Raw genomic sequence first — 11,005 nt, forward strand, 5'->3', positions numbered from 1 at the left:
GAAACAATATATATCACAGACTAATGTGGGCTGCCACAAATCCTACATAAAGGTTTAAAACATTCTAAATTATAAAAATAATGTAGCTAATCATTTAATGTAAAGCCAATCTGATATGATACATCTTTATAGTCCAATTCCAGTGAATAATGAATAACACTTAAACAGAAGCCATGGATAAGTGCAACTATCTGGATCCAAAGTTTTTATGGATAAATTTAAAATCAAAAGATAAAACAGCTGTGGGATCAGTTTGGAGTCTTATCCTTCCACAGCTGTTGGTCATATAGGTAACAGTTAACCCCTTCTAAGGCACTATCCAAATCAAACAAATACATGAAAATAAACAAAATTGAAATAACCAGGATGCTCAGCTATTTTTTATTTTATTTTATTTAAAATATTTCTATCCAGCCCTTCTACCCTGTAATAGGGCACTCAGGGCGGCTTACAAAAATAAAATCAAGCATGTACATAATAAAATTGTAAACAGTAAAATCACAACATTAAAATAAATTAAAATACATAAAATACAATTAAAATACATTATATATATATATATATAAAGTATACAGAAACCTCATTGTCAGACAGGTATCAATCAAATTCCATATTAACTACAATATGGAAGACAGATTCAAATCCTCATTCAAACCAACTGGCATCAAAGTCTTCAGAACAAAGGTCCCCAAAAAGTTGTCTCCTTCTTAGCTTACTCTCAAGTTGTTTTCCTGATCCAGTGATTCTTTCCAAGGTCCAAAAGCTGCAAGTCTTTACCTGTATGTCCACGTTCGATGAAATGCTTTGCTACGGGCATCCTGTGGTTCCTAAGGCAGCTTTTGCGTTCACACACTTCTCATTTTTATTTTCCTTCTTGTCAGACCTACGTACATACGTCTGCAGGGGCACAGAGATACTATATAACCCCTTTAGTATTACAATTATAAAAATCCCGTAGGATGTATTTTCTACCATCTTTGCTCTTGACAAATTCCTTAAGTTGTGCGTAAGTATAACAAACACTGGAATAATTGCATGGGGAGTTCCTTTAACTTTCTGGTGGAATATAAGCCCATTAGTACTATCTCTGCTTTGCTTGAGATTACTGCATACTAGCAGATCTTTTAGATTTCTTGCTCCTCTAGACAGAATTAAAGGTTTTACTTCGCATCCTGACATCTCAGCCAGTCGGAAAATAAAAATGAGTGCGCGAACACGACTGGGACACCTTCCCCGACAGCAGTGTCCCTGAGCCGTTTCTTGGCACGGCTCGGACGCCGCCGCGCCCCATGGCGCCCCTCTGCCCTGACTCCAGCAGGCGGGGCGAGGAGGGGGAAGCGCCGGCAATTCGCCGCCTCAGCCGGGCGGCTCGTATTGTGTCAGGTCGGCTCCGGCCGCCAAGGGATGCGCTGGTGGTGCTGATGCTGCAGAGATGTTGCAGTATTTTGCAGCGGAGGCGCCCGATTGGCCTAGCCCTCCGCGGTGACGTCAGCGCCCCGACCGGGTGCAGCAGAGGCGCCTATAAAACCCGCCCGCGGCAGCCCAGCCGCCTCCTCCAGCCGCTCCGCCAGCTGCAGCCGCCCGTCCGCCCGCCGCGCCAGCCCGCCCGCTGCAGCCCCCCGAAGCACCCGCCGCCGCCGCAGCATGAGAGAGATCGTGCACATCCAGGCGGGCCAGTGCGGCAACCAGATCGGAGCCAAGGTAAAGGCGGGCGGAGGCGGAGGCTCTGCTGGGGCCGCAAGAACCGGGACTTCCCCCCCCCCAGGGGAGCTCTGGCGGATCGTCCCCGACAGGCGCCTCCCCAAGCCCCAGGAAGGGCGAGGCGCTGCCGCGACGGGGCGCACGGCTGCTCTGCCGCTCCCCTTGCCCTGAATCCGGGGAAGGCAGCGCGGCCGGTTCCCTGGCTTGGATCCGGGTGGTGGTGGTGGTCGCGGGGGGAGGGCGGCGCCTTTGTTCTGGGCTCCCCTTACCACCCCCCGCGATGGGCGTGGAGCCGCCCTGAGGGCTGCGGGCAGAGCCTCCTGCAAGAAGAGAAGGCGCCTGGCAAGGGCGCTCCGGTCCGACCTCCTCTTCCCCAGGGAAATGGCCTTGGCCGGCGGATGGCAGAGGCCAGGGCCAGCGAGGGACCCTGCCCCCCGTCCCCTGTGGCGGCTGAGTGAGAGGCCCTTCCCCACCCTATGTTGGTGGCGCTTCCTGTAGCAGACAAAAGGAAGGGGGGTCTTCCTCCAGGCCCCCTCGCAGCCACCCACCCACCCAGGCAAGGGAGCTGCCCCACCCAGGGAGCGGAGTGACCCTCTTGGAACAAAGCGACCCTCCCTCCTCCCGTGACCTTGCCTCTTTGGGCGGTGACCTTGGCTAGATCAGAAGGCAACCTGGCCATCCCGGTGGCTTTGTTCCTTATTAATTCAGGCTAATTTTTGACACTCTGTGGCGAGTGGTAGATGTTCCTTCCCAGCCTGCTGTGGGGTGGCATTTCAGGACTGCTTCTGCTGGACTATAACCTGGGAGACCAGGGTTCGAATCCCCACACAGCCATAAAGCTCACTGGGTGACCTTGGGCCAGTCACTGCCTCTCAGCCTCAGAGGAAGTCAGTGGTAAACTCCCTCTGAATACCGCTTACCATGAAAACTCCGTTCATAGGGTCACCATAAGTCGGAATTGACTTGAAGGCAGCCCATTTCTATTTTTTCTGCAGAATGAGGGTGCGGTCAGCTCCTTTGTCCTGCCTCCTTGTTCCAGAGGCTCAGAGGAATAGGTGATTCCAAGGCCCTTTAAGAGCTTTTCGCTCCCATTGCAAAGCGACTCTATCAACGGCAGAGGGAAGGCAAAGAAAGAGTCCGGCCAGTGTTGTTTCCACTCTCGGACAAAGCCTCTCCCCCCCCCCGTTTCAGTCTCAGCTGATGCCGGGTTCAGGACACAATGGCAGAGAGCTGTCCAGCGCTCCAGACAAAGACCTGTAGGGATTGCATCCTCTGAAGATGTCTGAAACAACTTGAGTGTTTGCTGCCAGGTCAGGATGAGGCCGACTTTCTGGCTCCTCTTAGCTGGTGCAATTGCGTTGGGGTAGGAAGCAAGGGAGTTCCCCCTCTGTGGACAGCAAGATGGCTAAACTTGTTTTATTCCTAGTCAAAAAGGAAATGAACAAATCTGCAAAAAATGGGAGGTTTCTCAAATGATACTTTAGTTTCTGCTCCCCCAGGAGACACCTGCGACCATGACTTAGTGTCACAAAGACAGCTAATAATCCCTTAAGTTCCTCCCTCCCCCGATCATCTCCTCCCCTCCCCCAAAAAAACAGACATCTGTTCCTGCTCTGAATTGAAAGAAGGCCAGCCTGCTGCAGCGTGGCTGTGCCACTTAATACTCTGTCCCTGTGGGGTGGGGTAGCACAGCAGGCTGAAATCAAATCAGCCCTCTGGAGCTCTTCTGCAGCTGGGGCTGGAAGCTACATTCACACGTAGGCACACACACTTAAGAGAGAGCGACCGTCTAGTCATTATGCTGGGTGCCGGGTGGAGGGTGAGGGGTACAGAAAGCACCTGCCACTCACCCACAGCCAGGAAGCTGTTTAAGAAGCGGAATAATGAGCCTGGAAAGGCTGTCAGCATCACTCCCCCCAACCCCTCCCCCAGGTTTGTGTCAGCTTCTCACCATCATACGCCTTCTGAGGGATAGACGGGGTTTGCCACACCTTCTGCTGCAAGAAAGCCAAAATGCCCAGGATTGTTCTTGAGGAGAACATTTCTCTCTCTCTTTTTTTTAAATGCTGGGTATTGTCTACCCTCCGCTCTGAAGTACTGGGAGTAGAATCTTGTGGGATGCCAAAGGAAGTCAGATGGATTTCACATCTGAGATGCTGTTCGGTTCAGTCCCAATCTTCTCTGGAGCTGGGTTACAAAGGCAAGCAAATGGGGTTAGGGTGCTGCTAACCCCCTCCCCCTCGCTGCCATTCTCCAATGCCCTGCTGCTCCTGACAGGGATTGGGGGCAGTGTTCATCTCTGGTGGTGCTGCTTCTGCTTCTGGGGGCTAGCTTTCTACATGGGCTACCTAAGCAGACTCATCCATATGCTAATTTGCGTGAATAATTCAATGCAGCCTCACAGGCCCTGTAACTGACACATCGGATCAATGCAGGAAGGAGGCTGGGCTTGTATCAGGGAGCCTGGCTTGGCAGCCCATGAGAGATTGAAAGCTTCTTTCGTTTTTTCCTTTTCTTGCTAAAAAAGGAACAATTTTATTTAGCTGGTCTGGACTCTGGTATCACCCTGAGGCTCTGGGGAATTCTGCTGCCAAATTCAGGATATTGATTTCAAGAGCCTTCTCTGAAGCGATACCTCTGCCACGACAAAGATCTATTCTTTATTTATGCCTTAAGATTGACTTTTTGTTTAATCATGTATTGGTGTTCCTGTAAAGCCCCTCAGAGATGGGCAGGTGTCAATCTGAAAAAGAGGTCACTGTCAATAGATCACATCTCAGTCTCGCCTTTCCTTCCATGGACCCAACAGCAGCATATGGGGGGATTAATTCCCTATATTATTGTCTCCGCAATCCTGTAAGAAAAGTTGGGGGGTGACCCTTCTAAGGTCTATGCAATGCCCTTTATGGATTTGAATTTGACTCTCCCAAGTCAAACCCTCTCTTTGCCACACTAAATTAGTTGACAACAAGGCTTGGCCCTTGCCTCTGATTGGAGTGCTGGGGCTTAGTCCTGCCTCTGTCACCGAGTAACATTGGTCTACAGCATCATATATCTGGGATTATATCCATTTCCAGTCCTGCTTCATATTTAAAAAAAGATTTATCGGCGTCGAGGCCATCTGAAGGAGGAACTTTTGCATTGGGTGCTCAGTCAGCCCTGCAGCATGTGAACAATGCCCTTGTGTTTACAGTCGTCTTGACCTTACCATCAATTTCAGTTTGCCCTCTTAGTAGTGGGAGCTCTCTGGTGATTAAAGCTCCACCATTTGAGGACATGCTTCTTTCCTCCCCCCCCCCAACCCCAGCTGATTTAACACGGACTGAGCAATCTCCTGCAGCTGGTTCTAAATAAGGTTTATCTCCCATCCTCCTAACTGCCTTGTGAAAACAGCAAGTCCTTCAGTTAGTGAAAACCTCCATCAAAAGAAGCCCTCCCTGTTGTCCTCTGGGAATGCAGCTTAGCCCTTGATTGCAGGAAGCAATTGGTCCCAAGGTAAAGCACTAGTGATACGTTGTTGTTAGGTATGTATGAAGCTCTTGGTGCAGTCTGCGTAGAGCTGTTGCTTGCCAGATGTTTGCACCAATAACCAGCAGTGAGAAGTCATGTGCTGGTGAGATGACTCTGCACAGATTTAGCTGCTTTCCCCTGTATCTTATTCCAAAAACAAAATGCAGTGTTGCTTTCCAAAATGTGTGCCATAGACTATTGTAGATCAACCCTGAGCCAACCTGGTCCTCATGGCTACGCACTGCAGCTGAGTGCAGGAGTTTTGATGTGTGGCCGTGCTCAGCCTGAATGCTCTCACTGCCAGCAGTGTTAAGTACTAGAAGCCCACCCAAACAGCTGCTTGGCTATCTGCTTTGCTGCAGTACGGAACCAGCTTCTTATGGAACAAAGCTGGGAAGATCTTTAAGATAGCAGGAGGCCATGGGTTCAGCACCATGGCCAGATCCCTAGAACAGCACATAGTACTCCCTAGAATAGAAACTATACTGAAAGTGTAGGCACCACCTTCATACATATAAAATGTTTCTGCCCTAGGTCCAAGTGCAAACTGGTGGCCCTTTTGAGCCCTTTCAAGGATGGCTTGGCTTCAGCAGCCTGCAGTTACTGAATGTGGCTAAAACTTCTGTTTGGCTGTTGGAAGCAGCAAATCAAATTTATTAATTGCATTGGTATATCTCACCTTTGCTCCCAGGACATCAAAGTGATATACTTGGTTCTCCCTCCGCCCATTTTATCCTCACAATTATCCTGTGAGGTAGGTTGGGCTGGGCTGGGCTAAGAGGCAGTAACTGCGCCCAGGTCTCCCAGTGACCCAGTCTGAGTAAGGATATGAACCCTGATCTCCCAAGTCCTAGTCCAGTACTTTAACCACTACACCACACCTAGTCAAGCACCCCACACATTCTGAATAACTGTCTGCACTTGCACAAGGAGTGGTATACAGGACGAGGCCAGGGCTCTGTTCCGCCCAGAATGATGTCTCCAACCGGGAGCCAACTTCCCCACAGCATACTGAGGTAGATGCTCCAGCAGTCTTGACTTGAAATAAGGATGTTTCCAATATTTTAGCTAACGTGTAGGAATGTTCATCTTAATTCCTTCTGTTCCCCTCTCTTGTTTCAGTTCTGGGAGGTGATCAGCGATGAGCACGGTATAGACCCCAGTGGGAACTATGTTGGTGACTCCGACCTGCAGCTGGAAAGGATCAGTGTCTACTACAATGAAGCCTCCTGTAAGTCATGCTCTGGCCGCTCTTCCTGAGGGCCAGGGATATTCCGTTAAGTTTCCTCCTGGGCCCTTCCCTGCGGACGACGGGAAAGTTTTCACCATCCCCTGTGGGTTTTAAGGACGCTTCTTCCCTAAGCACTTAGTGTGACAATCCTACTGCCTCCTCACAATTGCATAAGGGACGGGCATTCCAGGGATAGCACTCTCATCCTGAAGAGGCCACAGTTTTGCAGTTTTGCGGTAACATTGCAAAGTTAATCTTGTTGTGAGGTGGGGGATGCTTTTTTGCATTGGACCCTCCTCTTGTTGACCATCCCAGAACTTCTGCATAGTCCTCTTCTGAGTCAGAAATCAACAAATCTGAGCAACAGCCCTGGAAATTACTTAGCTGGCACTGAGCACTGCCATGTGGGATGGGGGCATTTCCAGTGTTAGAGCAAGACAGGCTCCTTTGACCATGCTTCCTTTCAGCATAGCACTGGAGCAGGAGTATGAGCGTAGGGCAGTCATGGGAGGGAGAAACTTGTGGCTCTCTAGATGGTGCTGGACTACAGGTCCCATAATCCCTGACATTTACCATCCTGTTTGGGGTTGATGGGGGTTAGAGTCCAACAACATCTAGAGGGACACCACAGGTTCACCATCTCTGATTGGGGGGGAGGCACAGGTAATAAATCCCCACAGAGTGTTCTCCTTGGTAAAGGATTCTCTGGATCATTCCTGCCATGCAAAACTTTTGACAAAGCTGGGTGAGAATGAGACCAATGGCTGACAGTGCCCAGGTGGCAGACTTCCTGCTGAATGGGTGTAGAGAAGGGAAATGGTGGGAGGCAATCCATCTTGTAATGACCTAATTCTAAAATAATAAACATTGCTGTCCATTGGCAAGATGGCGTCTGTGGCTGATTCCACTGAAGAGGAACCTTTCGTTGTTCTTCCAGCTCACAAATACGTCCCTCGCGCTATCCTGGTGGACCTGGAGCCTGGCACCATGGACAGTGTTCGCTCAGGTGCTTTTGGGCACCTCTTCAGACCGGACAACTTCATCTTTGGTATTGTTCCTCTTGTTGCTTCTGCTACCTGACTCTCTTACCTTGCCTCGCAACTTTCCTAAGTTAGCCTCCAGTTCTGAACCAAGGAAATGGCACAGTCTATCCTCGGACTTGCTTAACTTCAGCTGTGGTATTCTGAATTTTTTGGAATTTAGAGCTGCAAGGGAGGAAGGATGGAAATCTTGGGATGGGGCAGCTGGCTTATAAGGAAAGGTGAGGTAGGAAGTTTTGAAGAGTAGAGAATCTCCACTCGATTACTCCTTGCTACTTCCTGTTTGGTTTTTGAGGCTTGATTAGGTGCTTCTAACCCTTAAGCTAAAATCAGAAGGCAACAATTTGGGGAGAGGGGGACTCCATTCAAACCTTATTTCTATACCTGAGCCCTTGTCAGTCCTTCAGGAAACTGAAGCTCTTCCTCACATGCTATAATGTGCTCCACAAGGCCTAGCTGCTTCTCCTGACTTCCTCTCCTTAATTAGGAGGAGGGTTCATTTCCCTCAAAATACAATGAGATGGAGACAGTTTAGTAGGAGGTTCACAACCCTGCATATACATTTTTTCCCCTCAAGGTGATCTAGGAGCCTTGCAATGAAGCTGGGAAATAGATCTGAAGTGCAAACTGGAGGCAGGGAAGAGGAGTGTGAAATCCCTTCTGATACAACCCATGCATTATGACCTCTTCCAGTGCTACTCTCTGTCTCATTCCTCTGCACCATTTAAGTCTCTGGCTAATGAGAATCTTACCAGAGCTGGAACTGGAAGAAGCTGGAAGTAGCATAGCAAAGTACGATTGTGCACCTTTTAGTTCTTTAGAGAATTCCCAATTCTAATTTCATAGAATCATAGAGTTGGAAGGGGCCTATGGCTTTGCCACAGGGCAACAGACCACCCCCCATTTCACAATTTCTTTAATGATATCCTTCTCCATTTGGTGAACTAACCATGAACGTTGTGCCATAGGGATGAGTAGATCTGCACTTTCTCACGTCGGCAGAGCAGGGCTCAGCACAGAGCCGCGTGGGTGGCTGTTGTTGCTACTCAAAATGTTTATTTATTATTATTTATTTATTTATTGCATTTGTATACCGCCCCATAGCCGAAGCTCTCTGGGCAGTTTACAACAATTGAAAACATTAAAAACAAATATACAAATTTAAAAACACATTTTTAAAAGGTTGCCAAAGCTGTGGCGATATCTGCAGGACCAACTCGCCCGACCACTTTTGACTGGGAGCCCACAGCTGGGGCCATTCAACGTAGCCATATAGCCACAGATCTTTGGACTTGTGGCACTTTTGAGAATCCACAAGGCCCCTTGTCAGTGGGGAATTTACATGTTGTTGCTGCCTCTTCCTTCACAGGTCAAAGTGGTGCTGGGAACAACTGGGCCAAGGGCCATTACACAGAAGGTGCTGAGCTGGTAGATTCTGTCCTGGATGTGGTGAGAAAGGAATGTGAGAACTGCGACTGTCTACAGGGGTTCCAACTCACTCACTCCCTAGGTGGGGGCACAGGGTCCGGCATGGGAACCCTCCTTATTAGCAAAGTACGTGAAGAATACCCAGACCGGATCATGAACACTTTCAGTGTGGTGCCTTCCCCAAAAGTGTCTGACACTGTGGTGGAACCCTACAATGCTACATTGTCCATCCACCAGCTGGTGGAAAACACGGACGAGACATACTGCATTGACAACGAAGCCCTCTACGACATCTGCTTCAGGACCCTCAAGCTGGCCACGCCCACCTATGGGGACCTCAACCATCTGGTTTCTGCCACCATGAGTGGTGTCACCACCTCCCTGAGATTTCCGGGGCAGCTCAATGCTGACCTTCGCAAGCTGGCCGTCAACATGGTACCTTTTCCTCGCCTTCACTTCTTCATGCCTGGCTTCGCTCCTCTGACAGCCCGTGGGAGCCAGCAGTATCGAGCCCTAACAGTGCCCGAGCTCACCCAACAGATGTTTGATGCCAAGAACATGATGGCGGCCTGCGATCCCCGCCATGGTCGTTATCTCACCGTGGCCACCGTCTTCAGAGGCCGCATGTCCATGAAGGAGGTGGATGAGCAGATGTTGGCCATCCAGAGCAAGAATAGCAGCTATTTTGTGGAGTGGATCCCCAACAATGTCAAGGTGGCAGTGTGTGACATCCCTCCCCGGGGCCTGAAGATGTCCTCAACCTTCATTGGCAACAGCACAGCCATCCAGGAGCTCTTCAAGCGCATCTCGGAGCAGTTCACTGCCATGTTCCGGCGTAAGGCCTTCCTTCACTGGTACACCGGCGAGGGCATGGATGAGATGGAGTTCACAGAGGCCGAGAGCAACATGAACGACCTTGTCTCAGAGTACCAGCAGTATCAGGATGCTACAGCTGAAGAGGAAGGAGAGATGTATGAAGATGATGAAGAGGAATCTGAAGCCCAGGGCACCAAGTGAGGGGCAGCAGGCCATGGGCAGTGCTTGGTTCCTCCAATGAGGGCTGAGCAGTGACACAGCCCTGCCATTCATCACCGCTACTCATTTGCTGAGTTTGTAGGCAACCAGCTTCTAGCTGCTTCTGATACAAGGGTTCCAAAACTTAAAAGCTGTTCAGTATTTAACCTTCTTGTTCTCCTCCCCCCCACCCCCCAGTTTCCTCTCCTCTGCCCCAAGTCTTATGAGTTAGTACAGCTCCCTCTCCCCATGACTTTGATAACTTCAAGGGCCCTGGTCTTTATTTTTTACTGGTCTGTGTCTATTTTTATGTTTTGGAATACTTAATAAATCTATTGCTGTCCAGCAGTTTGGGGTGTTCCCTTACTTGCATTTGGAGAGAGAGAATGGGGGGTGGGGTTTGGAGCACTGGGAAAGGATTTGAATGCATATTGTGATATGACACAACCACTTCTCGGAGTACTGTTGGGGGCAGTTCCTTTTTGGGGGGCTGTCTAGACCAGCCTTCCCCAACCTAGCACTCTCCAGATGTTTTGGACTGCAACTGCCATCAGCACAGCCAGTGGTCAGGGATGATGCGAGTTGCAGTCTAAAGCATCTGGAGGGCACCAGGTTGGGAAACACCAGATGAGAGCCAGCTGGAATTCACTCCCACAAGCTCTTGGGTGCTTTCAGGAACCCAGTTCTGCCTCCTGTGAGCAAGCCCAAAGCCCCAGGCTGCCAGCCAGAGAAATTCAACAATTGCTTGCATGATGCTAAGTATTAATGCCCAGAGCGTGGTCACTTAAAACACAACTACCACAGATAATTCCATGCAGGCCCATCAGTGGTCATTAATGAAAAGAGCTCTGTATTCAGGCAGTGGTGCCCTTTGGGGTACAACTCCAGGGCCCCGCTCATCAGAATAAGCAGGAATGGAATGGGAGGGGATCACCACATGTGGAAGTAAGGGAAGTAAATACCACATTCCCCTCTGAACAGCAGGACCTGCAAGCCTGTGAAGTCCAGCAGCTAACTTCACTCCTATGCTTATAGCTCATAACAGTTGCCTCCCAGATTCTGGGGTCAAGCTGGGAGCTAT

The 11,005-nt window shown here is 49.7% G+C and overlaps 1 protein-coding gene across 1 annotated transcript; it reads left to right on the forward strand.

The window, feature by feature from the left end:
* Window positions 1-1,541: 1,541 nt before the first annotated feature.
* On the forward strand, window positions 1,542-10,272 carry TUBB3 (tubulin beta 3 class III). The gene is made up of 4 exons (XM_061594176.1): window positions 1,542-1,701; window positions 6,334-6,442; window positions 7,380-7,490; window positions 8,852-10,272. Exons 1-4 carry the CDS (start codon window positions 1,645-1,647, stop codon window positions 9,925-9,927), a joined length of 1,353 nt encoding a protein of 450 aa, XP_061450160.1. The 5' UTR covers window positions 1,542-1,644; the 3' UTR covers window positions 9,928-10,272.
* The last annotated feature ends 733 nt before the right edge of the window (window positions 10,273-11,005 follow it).

This window comes from Rhineura floridana, chromosome 13 (genome assembly GCF_030035675.1).
Source record: "Rhineura floridana isolate rRhiFlo1 chromosome 13, rRhiFlo1.hap2, whole genome shotgun sequence".
In the NCBI taxonomy this organism is placed as follows: domain Eukaryota; kingdom Metazoa; phylum Chordata; class Lepidosauria; order Squamata; family Rhineuridae; genus Rhineura; species Rhineura floridana.